The sequence below is a fragment of the Nothobranchius furzeri genome, chromosome 9 (assembly GCF_043380555.1).
Source record: "Nothobranchius furzeri strain GRZ-AD chromosome 9, NfurGRZ-RIMD1, whole genome shotgun sequence".
Lineage (NCBI taxonomy): Eukaryota > Metazoa > Chordata > Actinopteri > Cyprinodontiformes > Nothobranchiidae > Nothobranchius > Nothobranchius furzeri.
The window spans coordinates 30,831,505-30,845,676 of NC_091749.1; the positions used below are offsets into that span (position 1 = coordinate 30,831,505).

Genomic DNA, 14,172 nt, shown 5'->3' on the forward strand with positions numbered 1-14,172 from the left:
TGGTGATTGGCGGGAGGGTGATGGTGATTGGCGGGAGGGTGATGGTGATTGGCGGGAGGGTGGTGGTGATGGGTGGGAGGGTGGTCGTGATGGGCGGGAGGGTGGTGGTTAAGTGGAGGAGGGTGCAGACGAAGACGACGCCGGCGAGGAAGGTGGCGAGAAAGGAATGGCCACGCTTCTTCTGGCCTCTCGCTGACGAGTCCGTCCGGACAGCGGTTCTCCGGCCCGCTTGGAGGGCGGGCGTCTCCCAGCCGCGTGCAGACGTGATTGGCGGGAGGGAGGTGGTGATGGGTGGGAGGGTGGTAGTGAAGTGGAGGAGGGTGCAGACGAAGACGACGCCGGCGAGGAAGGTGGCGAGAAAGGAATGGCCACGCTTCTTCTGGCCTCTCGCTGACGAGTCCGTCCGGACCGCGGTTCTCCGGCCCGCTTGGAGGGCGGGCGTCTCCCAGCCGCGTGCGGACGTCCTCCCGGCCGCTGCTTTGGTCCACGGGAGGTGGACGGACGAACCTCAACCTCCTCCTCCGGTAGAGGGAGGTGTTTGGTTATTTTCTTTAAAAAAAAAAGAAAAGAAAAAGAATCAAAATGATTATTACATGTCAATGTCACTGTCCAGTTTATTAATATTCATTTCCAGCAGTCAGAGACAGCGCAAAGTGCTGTACACAGACCATCAGAAAAAATTAAATGATAAAACACGTGGTTTAAAGGAGCAACTTGATCACGTGCTTGCTGAGTATTATTTCGTGACTTAAATCGAATTTATAGGCATGTGTAACTCACAGTCCCAGCCCTCCTCTCGAACTTGGCCACCCTCCGGTGGTAGAGGCGGAAGGTCTTGCGCAGGTTGTCCAGCTGCCGCTTCACACCCTCGTATTTGCGCTGGAGGGTGTTGCAGCCCCGACAGCTGGCCTGCGGTTCTGCCTCCTCATCGGACCACATGTCAGGGTCGTCGTCCTCATCCTGGTCCAGCTGGCTCACCATGGGAGGGTGAGGGGCAGTGGCCCTGAGGTCTGCCAGCTGGCGGACGGTGACCCGTTTCTGGACCGACTGAACAGCCCAGTCCAGCAGCTCCTCGGTCAGCTCCAGGTGGCATGTCCCCAGGTGTCTGTCGCACCTGGATGACTGGTACCGGCAGCCAGAGACGGGGCAGGGCTCATACCGGTAGAACACCCGCTTGTTCGCCAGCTTCAAAAGAAGCTGACGCTCCCCGGGGTTGACCACCTTGTGGGATCTCTTGAGGTGGTGTGGCAGCGCCGCAAAAGGTCGGCCACAGATGGGGCAGTTGGCATATTTGGATGGCATGGTTACGGTTTGTTTTAACGATGTCAGTGTGTCTAAGGAAGGGAAATAGAAGAACATGTTAATTTTTGACCCTTGTGTGAAGCTACACAAAATCACAGAAGTGTCCTTGTCCAGTAAATGCTTTGTTCCACACCAAATCCTGTGTAAACACTGATGTGTGCTCATGTCAAGCGGTCATAAATGTAATAACACAGTGTAACAGCTAACCTGTTGAGCTTATTGCAAGGAACTACAACTTTAATATGGCAAAGACTACAAAATGACAACCTCTAGTGGCTAAAAACCTTTGCTTTGCTTTAAGAGAACTTCCTGCACAGCTTATTAAAAACTGCAAACACTTTTTGAAATGTTATGCATTGTATTAATTTATATTTATAAAACCTGTAGTTTATCTGTGTGTTGTGCTGCTCTTCTTGAGAAGAGTTAAGATGGCGCTCGCGCGGGTGCACGCTGCGAGCTGCTCGTCCTCTTTACGCAGTGGTACCTTTCTATTTACTGGCTTTTTTGGCATTTTATTGGCTTTTATGCATTTTTGTTGTCTCTGATGCTTTTTTTGAATGGTGTGGATCCTCTGCTGACTTACGATCGAGCCACGCTGCTGAGGCTTCGTCCTCCCGTTGATGTAGCGGGCTCCGCGAGCTGGGAACCTCACGGATGGTGCTGCTGGTTGGACTGCCCGTGTCCTCTCTCCCCCAAGCCATGATGTGTCTGCCCTCTGTCCGCCCCAGCTCGAGAAGGAAGCATCGGAGAAGACGGGGAAAGAGAGGTAGCCGGTGCGTGAGACGTCGGCCTGGATCCCTGAAGAAGCGGCTGGCCCGATTCGGCCCAGCTTCTGACCCTGTGGTTCCGAGATGTCTCCTGGATTACTCTGCGCCCTGCCCAGGGAACTTGGCCGGCTCTGAGGGTGAACTGGCACCGCGCCACGGCCGTTCGGCTCGAAGATCTCGCCAGACTGGGGTTTGCTGGGAGAATCTGCGCTCGGTTACGGGCACAGAGTTAAAGGAGACTGTGCTCGTGCGCAATCTCGGTGCTGCAACCCCGCCGCAGACCTGGTTTGGTCTGGTCAATGCCAGGTCTGTGCTGAATAGGGCCCGACCGATATGCTTTTTTTGGGACCGATACCGATATAAAACTTTTAACAAAGGCCGATAGCCGATATAATGGCCGATAAATCTCCCTCACAAAAAAATAAATACAAATGTTCTTAAGATTAAACCCTTCATTCTCTGCCATTTTGATGCTAACTTATTTCTATATTGCACACCAAAGAACTGTCTCAATAACTCACTAGGGTTTCCAAGTAATGCAAATAAGATTTATTTTGCTATCTCAAAAACAACAGAACACACAAACTACTACTGAAGATGAGCAGATGCTGCAGATTACATCACCGGATGGATCTTTAGTGAACTAGGCCCTCTTTTTCCATCTGTAATAAAATAATCAGCATAAAAGTACAGTTATATATCTGTTGATACCAAGCATAGGCGTCATTTTAACCGGGGACGCCGGGGACATGTCCCCGGCAAAATTTGTGATAGGCAGCTGTGTCCCCCCCACTTTCAAAAAAGCCTGCTGATGAGGATTTTTGTTTTACCAGCTCAGGTCTCATGGGGGGATTCAACACCCACACTTTTCCAGCTGTTTTGCTCACCTCCACACCAGTCTGGTTTCTTTATGTCGCACTCACTCTGTTTGCCTCATCTCCTTCTTCCTCTCCCTCTTCTGACAGCCGATGTCGAGTTTCCAGGAGAGCAGGAGAGGGAGGGACGGAAGAGCTCGACTGAATTCATATTTTTACATCTTGACATTAGCTGTACAAAGTCTGAGTTTGATAAAGTGAAGAACAACCATTTGCAGAGGTTTATAACAGGCGCGGCGCCAGGTTTTCATTTTTGGGTGGGCCACGGTAATTTTGGATGGACCTTAATAAGCAGTGACTTAAGTGAAGCAGGCAGGTCGCGCTAGAAAATTTCGTTTAAAAAGATGTCATAAATGTGTTCCCCGTCATTTTTATTTCTAAAATATGAAGTAAAAACTCCCAATTTAATTTTCATTCATTTGTCATTAATATGTAGTCTACACCCGTGCGTTAAGTGGACCAACTTCCAGTAAAAGCAAAGCTTCCAGCCCACCTCTCCAAATGCGTAAAATATGCACCACAGCCGTTAGGCGCCCCGCGCGCACCGTCAGCTATGTCAGCCCAGACAAGAGCAGAGCGAATAGAGAAAGAATAGAGGATAATTGTGTCTGGATGTGGATGGAGATTACATTTTACATCAGCCTGATCATCATTTAAATACGTAAACCATCACCTGTCTTCTAGTCCACGCTTTCAGCATTATTTTAATTGGTGTGTGTGTGTGTGTGTGTGCGTGTGTGTGTGTGTGTGTGTGTGTGTGTGTGTGTGTGTGTGTGTGTTCCACTTCAAACACTGGTCAAACCAACCAGACCAGCGTGTCCAGTAACATATTAATGTTACAATTAAACAGTTATATACAGCAATCCTTAAGTAAAATTTACTACTTTTTAATACTTTTTTACTACCTTCAGAATTTTTTTTAAAACCATCACAACACTAAATTGCAAGTGTTAATCAGCGACCTATTTACACATATTTTAACATATATAACATACAAAAAGAATAGACTTAGAGACTCACTGATGTTGACAACGTATTGCACATATTTATTTTACTTAGAAAATAAGCCAGGCACTTCTGTTCAGCGGTTCAGACAGTTGACCACGAGGCCTGAAATGATGCACAACGACCACTGAATATGACGTCATCATTATGTGACCGGATATGCTAAAGTAGGGCTGCTCGATTATGGCAAAAACAATAATCACGATTATTGTGACTGAAATTGAGATCTCGATTATTTAAGACGATTTTTCAATTTATGTAGATTTTTTTATTTATTTTTATTCAGTCATAAAACTGCTCAGGGCACAATCAGGGCAAAAATAAACAAGAAACAAGATGATCACTAAAATAACTCCTGATTCCCAGTATAAAAAGACCAATATACTTATAGCTCATAGTTTATGACCCAAGGGCTATAGACCTTGGTTTAACTCATTTAAGTCTATCCAGTACAGCCCCAAATACCAATATCTTGCAAATATTGACAACAAGAATTATACAGTGGCATTTATAACAAATACATGCAAATAAATTGATGTTCACAAAATGTTGCATAACATTTATTGAGTCGTGTCAAGGTGCTGTGGGAGAGTGCACTAGCACCGCGTCCTCAGAGAGATTAGTCATTATTTATCAGCGTGAGGAACTTATTTCTACCTTATTTATAAACTATTTATTTACAAGTCCATCAGTTAATGTAATAATTGTCCCAACCACAGCTGCACCCCCCACCCCCCAACCCGGTCTCACAGCAATCAGGGGCAAGCTGCACGTGTTTAGCACGCCGCACGCGCACATTTAGCCGTTTTTAGTGGCTCAGGAGCCCACAGGTACGGTGTGTGTGTCACTCACTCTGGTTACTCCAACAGGGAGCCGGCTCCGAGAGCTTTTTCTTTAGCGACCGACACATCACTACATCATTCCCTTTCCTAATGTCCTGAAGAACGGTCCGGAGCGCAGGCGGAGTGTTTAGCTAACCTGCAGGAAATGTCGTCGACAGTTATCCAGAAAGTAGCTAAGGGTTACCAGGGATGTTTCTGAGGTGTTCGCTAGGTACTTTTAAGATTTAAAAAGCCAAGAAGGGGGTCTGAAAAGCTGCTAGAAATAGCGTCAAAGTCGCCAAGTTGGCAACACTGTGGAGGAGCGCTTCATTTGCAACTCAGGGCAGCTCAAGTGGGAGGAGCAAATAATCGGCTTGTTTTATTTTTATAATCGTTCAAAACATTTCATTCGGAAAATATTTCTATGTCGATGTTCAGAATATGACACCTGATAGTCTGAAAAAAATAATACCTAACTTGGAAAAAATAATACCTCTGAGACCAAATTTAACACTTTTAATGGCCTTAAATTTGACTATTTTTATTTATCACTTTTTAATACTTTTTAAAACCCCGCGGACACCCTGCTTCATGTAGGCTAGGAACATTCCACCTGCCGTGGCCTGACCGCTTCTGCTCCACATAAACTTTGTGCGTAATCAAATGTCTCTACAGGTGCTTTCTGAGCTGAAGAGCTATTCTGCCTCAGACTGGATGCGTCATGCGTTAGAGACGGGAACAAGTGCTGTTCAGCCAAAGTTTCATAATTTCATAAAAAGGACATTTTTCCAGGTGACATATCCCTCAGAGAGACCGGGTTTCCAGTATCGCGTTTAAAGCGTGCCACAACCCGTGCACGCGCATTGGGTCCACAGCGCGCGTGTGAACAGGACTCGCGAGCGAAAATATACATGGCGAGAGGTCATTTGTGCACTGAGAGGGAGCAAACTGTGTCTGTGAGCGCACAAGGATGTGCACAAGTGACAAACCTGCGTGCGCGCGTTGCCAACGAGCACACGGCAGAGGAAAACGTGCGCGCGCGGCAGCCTCTCTGCGCGCTCGGCAGCCTCTGTGCGCGCTCGGTTTCTAATTCCGCTCGCTCGGCTGTGAGGAGTTTTGGCACTCTGGAGGTGTGGCCTGTGGCAGATCTTCCCTATCCTCTGATTGGTTAGTTTACCCCGCACTTTACTCTCTAGCTATCTATATAAAAAAATCTGATATTCAGCAATTGCTGGCATAGCTCAGCTGGGAGAGCGGGCGACTCTCACTCTGGAGGATCCAGGTTCGAGTCCGGCCAAGTAACATAGAGTTGATGTCATATTATTCTTTCCTAATTCCTGTGATATTATTTTACAGTTGTGACCGTTCAACTGTCATTAAATGTCCGAATGTTTGCTGGGCAGTGTTTTAAAAAGTGCACATAAGCTAGATGGTTTTAATCAGGTAAAATAGACTTGTGGGTGTAGGTATGTTCAAGTTTAAAAAGTTCTTGCCTCATTAATGTATTGTTTATTTTTTTCAGCATTTAATTGACAAATTATCCTTTCAAATAATTAATTGATGAGTTACATAATTGTCCATTTAGAATTGTTGAATGGACTGAGTCAAGTTTGGTGCACTTTATATATTTCAAAACATGTTTTTTATTATGCATATAAATAATTTTAATGTTAATTTATTGAAATATTTCTATTTCTTCATTACCTCACCCTTGTTTTGACAAAAACAAGACCTTGCTGGATAATATCACGGAGAAACTATTTGTTCACAGTACTTGGCTCAGTGAGGATCTGTATACCAAAGGAGGAGATGCTCAGAAATCTGTCTGCAGATTGTTACAACCCAGACTGGAATTGGTGGGCTGTAATAAGAAAGGAGACCAAACAGAGGAGTGGGGGGTTCAACAACTGATTTATTTAACCAAAGTAAGGATTTACTAAAGCAGATCAGTGCAGTCAAGAATTACTGGTGTTTGGGTAGTCCTGAACGTGTTGTGATGCCCCCACCGTCTCATTGGATTTTCATTTGTGTTTAATTGTGTTTTTCTTCTGTTGTAGGCAGCTCGTTAAGCAGCCTTGGAGGCACCTGGGCTCAGGGTGTGGTGCTGCCTACAAAGCCTTCTGTTTTTCTGCTTTCACTGGGTCTCTCCTGTGTGGTGGAGTGTCCTCACTGGCCATTTTCTGTTCATTAACTTGCTTTAGTAAATCCTTACTTTTGTTAAATAAATCAGTTGTTGAACCCCCACTCCTCTGTTTGGTCTCCTTTCTTATTACAGCCCACCACTTCCAGTCTGGGTTGTAACAATCTGCAGACAGATTTCTGAGTATCTCCTCCTTTACACAGATCCTCACTGAGCCATGTACTGTGAACAAATAGTTTCTCCATATTATCCAGCAAGGTTCCGTTTTTGTCAAAACAAGGGTGAGGTAATGAAAAAATAGAAATATTTCATTAAATTAACATTTAAATTATTTATATGCATCATTAAAATAAAAAAAAAAACATGTTTTGAAATATATAAAGTGCACCAAACTTTACTCAGTCCATTCAACAATTCTAAATGGACAATTATGTAACTCATCAATTAATTATTTGAAAGGATAATTTGTCAATTAAATACTGAAAAAAATAAACAATACATTAATGAGGCAAGAACTTCTCCTCTCTCTCTCTCTCTCTCTCTCTCTGGAAGCCCCACTCTAAGGGGGTTTGCAGTGTATTAGTGAGTCATATATTGTACAACCACAGTCATAAAGTTTTCAATCAGTAGTTTTATTTCAGTATGTATTTTTCCAGTATCACAAAAAATGTAATTTTATATGGTTAAAACCATCTAGCTTATGTGCACTTTTTAAAACACTGCCCAGCAAACATTCGGACGTTTAATGACAGTTGAACGGTCACAACTGTAAAATACCTGAAATTAAGAAAAATTAACATGACATCTACTGCATTTTCCTTGGCCGGACTCGAACCTGGATCCTCCAGAGTGAGAGTCACCCGCTCTCCCAGCTGAGCTATGCCAGCAACTACTGAATATCAGACTTTTTTATATAGATAGAGGGTAAAGTGCGGGGTAAACTAACCAATCAGAGGACAGAGAAGATCTGCCACAGGCCACGCCTCCAGAGTGCCAAAAGCCCTTACAGCCGAGCGAGCAGGAGTCAGAAACCGAGCGCGCAGAGAGGCTGCCGAGCGCGCACAGAGGCTGCCGCGCGCGCACGTTTTCCTCTGCCGTGTGCTCGTTGACAACGCGCGCACGCAGGTTTGTCACTTGTGCACATCCTTGTGCGCTCACAGACACAGTTTGCTCCCTCTCAGTGCACAAATGACCTCTCGCCATGTATATTTCCGCTCGCGAGTCCCGTTCACACGCGCGCTGCCATGTATATTTGCGCTCGCGAGTCCCGTTCACACGCGCGCTGTGGACCCAATGCGCGTGCACGGGTTGTGGCACGCTTTAAACGCCGTATTTCCAAACCGCTTCAGTGGGAGGAAATCTTATCGCATGCACCGTGGTTCTGCGCTGCGCTGCGAACCCCTCTACAGATCTTTAGCCCACTGTCCACCGTGGGTGCTCTGAGCCGCGCTGAACACAGTGTCCAGTATAAAGCTCTGATGTTCTGATGGGAATCAAGTTACCTCCGCGATGTGCGTTAACGATTAAAATGTCAGCTCATCCATGCGCATCAGTGTGTGTTGGGGTAATTCTTTCAAAACAACCAACATCCTTGAGTTTATCCATCAAAATAAACAGTCAAATGTAAAAATATGTAACCTGCCATTTAACTGTTTTGCCTTCTTGTGAAGATTGTTGCAAAGAGAAACAATTAAATTTGATTAACCCCAGAGCCACGCACACTGTGCTGTACTCCGTGACTGTAAATGAGGGGGCAAACGATCGGACCATTTTCTTTTCAACATGGTTTAATTTAAAGTTTCATTCAGTACAAACTTTAGTTACACCAATCTAATGAGACAGAGTCTGGATTTGTATTCTGAACAGTTTAAACATGTTTAAAACGGAGACGTGCATGTTGCGTCTAAAATTCGAACCTGCTCCGCTATTATGGAAATTAAACTAACAAGATGAATAACATGAACTTATTTTAGGCACAGACAACACCCCCCACTTTTGAAAAGTTTGCAACGCGCCTGGTCGCTGGTGTACGACAAGTTATCTTTCATTAGACGATAATCAATAAAACGATTTATATAAAATGGATCCAGAAGTTGTAGCCCGTCTCTGCCTTCAATTTTTGGTATTTTTCACCCTGTTGGTGGTTTTACTGAGCAGGTGTCCCTTTTGTCATACGTTTCTTTTTAAAACGCTGCGAGCACATGCGTGACGCGTCTACCCCGTCTCACAGTAGACCGGGTTGGAACTGTTCAGGTTTACGCAGACAATCTTTACATTTAGAATTAGCATACAGATGTAAAATTTATGCAGTAAAATATAAAGCATTTTATTTAAATATCCATTCATTATTTTACAAGCACAGAGAGCTGCATCAAATGGATGGAAGAGCCGCACGCGGCTCCAGAGCCGCGGGGTGCCGACCCCTGTGCTAGCCTACTTTATGTCCCCAGCAATTTTTAAACCCCACTCCAGTGTATGGTTATTGTCCCCAGCAATTCTGAAAACAAACTGACGCCCTTGATACCAAGACAAAGTAAAATACATTAAATGTGGCATTTTTATACTTAAAAGTTTAAAAAAATATCATGTAAATAAGTGATATCAGACATTGTGGCTCAAAACCAATGGCTCTGTTTTTGTTTGGTTCCCCAGCTGTTAAGGTTTTCTCATTTAGTATTCAAGTCTTTTTATTCCTTCCACTGAATTTTCTACTCCGTTTGTTGTCAGGTTTTTTTCTAGTTATTCTTCTTTCCCTTTTAGGATTCTTTCTTCTTTAAAAATATTTTCATTTATAGTTCCTCCTATGTTCCCCTGCTGTCCTCTGCTCCCACTCACAGCTCATCCTCATAACTAGTCCTCTGTCATCTCTCACTCCTCAGTGCATACGGTTAAGTTTCAGTCATACTCTGCTGATTTCAGCGTCCTAGCTACCTGATTTTATTTCTGTCACCTGATTTTTGGCATTAAAATACTTTTGAGTTTTACACTTTTGTGTTTTGATCCTTTCCAAAGCCGACAGTATTAGGGAAATAAAAATAACGTTAAATGAATAGTATGTGGTAATGTATAAGCCTTATGTAAAATATAAGGCTGAAAAATACAATAGATTTATTCTATTGTAGAGAGGAATGTTTATTTTCTCGTATTACCGCCCCTACTCCTCTCCCAGCTATTTTTTCGCGAGCCGTGGGTGAACCGCGTGAGTTTGAAGACTGCTGAAGAAGAGCGGAGGAAATTGTCTGAGAATATTCCAGAATGTCTACCAGAAAAAGGCCAGTGTTACTTACTTACTGCCCTGCATGACTAAAGGGGAAGCAGTGTGAGCTCTGCATAGAGCGTAATGCTGCGGCAGTATTTATTTTATTTTTTCAGGTTAACTTTTCAATACGAGGCCACGAAGCACACAATAAACTTAGGAAGCATGTTGAGGGGAAACATACTTTTAGCATTGCTTATTTTACCGTTCAACTTACCACTGACACAACAAATATGCTTAAAACTGAAGACTTACCTCCTACTTCCTCATCACCGTCTCTCTCTGCTTGACTCTGCTGCTCCGCTACATGTGTGCTGTGACGGTGGCTCCAACCCCCCCCCCCCCCCCCCCCCCCCCACAGCCACCAACGTCTAGTGTCCGAGAACGCACGAATGAGATGGGCTTGCATAAAAAATTCCCAGACCACAACAAAATGCTGGTTGACTCACCTCTGGAGCCTCCAAAGAGCTTTGAAGAGTTCATCTCTGTTTTTCCCATTGCACTGAATGGGCAACCACCTACCAAAATTCAGCGGACTGATGCAGGCTTTAATGCAGATCGCTGTTTTTATGATAAGTGGAGGGCCACTCAGTTTTCAAAACGGGAACGTTACATGTTGTGTAAGTATTGATTAATAATCCACAGATTGGTTAAAAAATATTATGTTAGGCTAATATTATTATAACTATCTTAAATGGAATGTCTTGTGTTTTTTACAGCTAAATTTTACAGACATCCTCCTACCGTCTCCAAGGTAACAAAGTTGATCCAACGTGAGGGGTGGACAGCAAACTACCCACAGCCTGAAGATATTGTGGGCAAGTGGAAGCCGGCACCAAAATGTCAACTGAAGGAGGACCCGAGGATTTTAAAGAGGGTTGTGGATCAGAAATGGTCTGGGATCGCTATAAAAGATTTTGAGGACAAACGAGGACAAGGTGTGTGAACAAACTGATTTCTTCATTCCTCTAATCAAAGCTGATCACAATACAATGTCATTTATTTTTTTTTATCATATTTTCCCACAGGAGTTGTTGCCACCAGACGATTCGTGAGAGGATCTGTCATCTGCGATTATCACTGAGAGATCATTCCTGCAAAGCAAGGGAAGAAAATGATGCAGAACATTACAGATGACATGGGATATCTTTTTTTCTTCTCAACACTGGCTAATGAGAACCTGTGCATTGATGCACAGACATTTCCCTGCAAATGTCACCCTGACATGCAAACGTTTGGGAGGAAATTTATTCATTCAAGCAAAAACGCCAACATGAAGCCATGGCTCTGCTCTATGAAGTTTCAAGATGGAGAGAGACCTGTGATTTTGCTCATCGCCAAAAAAGACATCGAAATAAACAACGAACTGAAATTTGACTATGGTGTAAACCGGAAGTCGTTTCGGGGAGAAGGACTTGACTTGGAATGGCTGGATGATTGAAGCGACATAGTCAGCCTTTCACAAACGACCAATATGACTCATGTATGAAGATCTTACCTGTAAAGATAAATGTGATACTGCTGAAGATTTGTTGTATGATTGTCAATTAATCTGTTGTTATCAAAATAAAAATGGAGAGAACCAGTAATGAGCATTGATCATTTTGACTTTGGTTGCAATTATGGTAGTAACGTAAACCCTGATATTTACACCAAGCTCAATCTCTTAGTGAGCAGGGATATTTTGATAAAACAGTGGTTCTGTGTATTTGTAGATCCAGTGTTCCACTGAGCTGGGTGACAACTTTAAAAATGTGGAAAACATTGCAAAAAAGTATTTGATAGTGCAAATATCACCTAAATGCAATGAAGGGTAACTTCCCCAGGGCTGTAAATACTCAAGAATCCAACACAAAACTTCAAACTGCCTGTAGGGTTGTCCTGGTTAATGCTAACATAATGGGGCTGTTCTCACTGGAAAGCTGAGCTCTTGCTGAAAATGGGGAGATATAGGAAGGCTATAGCAAGAGCTTTGAAACAAGATATGACAACCTAGAGTTGGGGTTTGTGGCTGAAAAGGATTTGAATGTGCAAATTACTCCTGGATCCAACAAATGTTTACCTCACGTGTGCTGTAAATGTAAAAACTACCCACAATCCAATGCATGTTTTCCCTTAAAAATGAGAATGATATTAATGTCAACTTGTGGCAACCTAGCAGGCTGCTTAGAGTCTTATGTCAAAGTGAAAACACAAGTGCTTGAGTCGTCAAGTTGTCAATGACTTTGGCCTACGGGGACCAAGTTCAGGGTTCGATGAGACGCACAAAATCAGTCAGTGCAAGCATGCAGTTGTAGCAAGGAACTGGAGGTTATGATGATTAAATAGCTCTGATTAAGAGCTTTCAAACAAGATATGACACCCCATAGTTGGGTCGGGACTAATGTTCATTGTTCTTGTATTAATAAGGCACTGAAACTTTCCTCAAATGACATTTTGACCCGTGAATGGCCTTTTTAACACTCTAAATTCAGGACATTCTTGGCATATTTTGTCTCAAGCTTAGTATTGTAACGTGAGGAAGTATGGGGTTTCTGTGCCAAAGGTCGTATTTGCCCGGCTGGGTCAGAGCTGGGTCACGCAGCACCTTCACCCACAGATTAAGACCTAAGATGCCAGCAAGTCTGAAGGAATCCACAACATCACATCACCTGCTCTTCAGAAGAAGGACTTCAACCCACAGTCTAGTCATAATAAAACAGAGTCTTAAACTTTCTTCTTTATTTTATAAATGTTAAATAATCAGTTGATCACTTTGCTCATTATAAATGTATTTTAATCAAATGAATGATTGCTATGCTTTGGGTAATCATAATGAACTATAAGGAATCAGTACTTAATTAAATAATGTTTTTGAAGATGTTTAGCAATGACCTTCACACTTCCTCACACAGGTCCGTATCCACAGTAACTCAAAACACATTTGCTCTGACGCACAACAAGTTTGCTTTGGGAAGAGAAGTGGTTTTGGGTAATGAGTCAGAACGAGAGTAAGATCGGATGAGAGAGGAAGTGCAGAACGAACGCCACGGGGAAAGGAGCCCTGCCGGCTTCCTATTCTCCCTCCATGCTATTTCTGTCAAGCCAGACAGAATAGCAGAAATGCAACCGCTAACGCAGACTCGTCCCAGAGTCTTTTGATTTCTGAGTTAATTTAAACTTGAGAAAGCGCATCTGCCAAACGCTTCAGCAATGTGTACCGAGGTCAACTCTGGATTGGATCGTCAGCACACCTTCGTCTTCTCTGTCAGCCAAGGTGTCATCTAGAGAAACATCCTCCTGTGAGGTCCGGATCTAAAAGAGGGTCCTAAGTGCGGTGAGGCAGAACACAATAGATAGCGTTCTGATGCTGTTTTTCTAATAAGAACTAAAGTTTAACTGCAAAACATCATTTTTCACTCAGATCACCTTTTCTCTCCCTAAAGCAATCTCAGACACCTGCATGCACACATTCATAATTCCATCATTCTCAAATCTTAGCACATCCAACACAAGGTCTATTTGTGCAAGCTTAAGATATCAACTGTTAAAGATTGTCCAACAAGGTTGCCAATGTTGACTGTTTTTCCTATGATTGTCATTTCAAATCGTTAGTTTAAATTGAAGAATTAAAACTCTTAAAATTTAAACTTGTCTTTTCATTGAACTGAAACACAGACAAACGGATATGATCGTCAGTTTATCGATGAAAACAACCTTTGAGTCTTCTTAACTCTATAACATTTGGTTATTAATTTGTAAAAAATTAATAATCCAGATTATTATGTAGAATGGTTTATCTTTCATAAAAGAGCCAACAACCATTACGCTACAGTATCCTTTGAAAGGTCGTAATCTGTACTATTGTTTCATTGCATGTCGAAGGAGTTTAGCCATTCACAGACAGAGCTGCTGCAGGAAATTTAAGTTAGGCCTTTAGATGCCAGTCAGGACCAAGGTTCATTGTTTTTGTATTAATAAGGCACTGAAACTTTCCTAAAATGACATTTTGACCCGTGAATGGCCT

At 43.2% G+C, this 14,172-nt stretch overlaps 2 protein-coding genes across 3 annotated transcripts; one reads left to right on the forward strand and one right to left on the reverse strand.

Annotated features, from left to right (window-relative positions):
- Window positions 1–42: 42 nt before the first annotated feature.
- On the reverse strand, window positions 43–5,707 carry LOC129153226 (uncharacterized). 2 transcript variants are annotated; one of them, XM_054732510.2, is made up of 3 exons: window positions 1,886–5,707; window positions 781–1,334; window positions 43–549 (listed from the first exon to the last, which is right to left on the reverse strand). In XM_054732510.2, exons 1-3 carry the CDS (start codon window positions 2,001–2,003, stop codon window positions 109–111), a joined length of 1,113 nt encoding a protein of 370 aa, XP_054588485.2. In that variant the 5' UTR covers window positions 2,004–5,707; the 3' UTR covers window positions 43–108. The 2 variants fall into 2 exon arrangements, with proteins under 2 accessions (XP_054588485.2, XP_054588484.2); XM_054732509.2 differs by having other exon boundaries at window positions 781–2,017.
- A 4,821-nt stretch (window positions 5,708–10,528) lies between these two features.
- On the forward strand, window positions 10,529–11,974 carry LOC129156088 (uncharacterized). Its single transcript, XM_070554416.1, has 3 exons — window positions 10,529–10,786; window positions 10,886–11,104; window positions 11,195–11,974. Exons 1-3 carry the CDS (start codon window positions 10,564–10,566, stop codon window positions 11,248–11,250), a joined length of 498 nt encoding a protein of 165 aa, XP_070410517.1. The 5' UTR covers window positions 10,529–10,563; the 3' UTR covers window positions 11,251–11,974.
- Window positions 11,975–14,172: the final 2,198 nt, after the last annotated feature.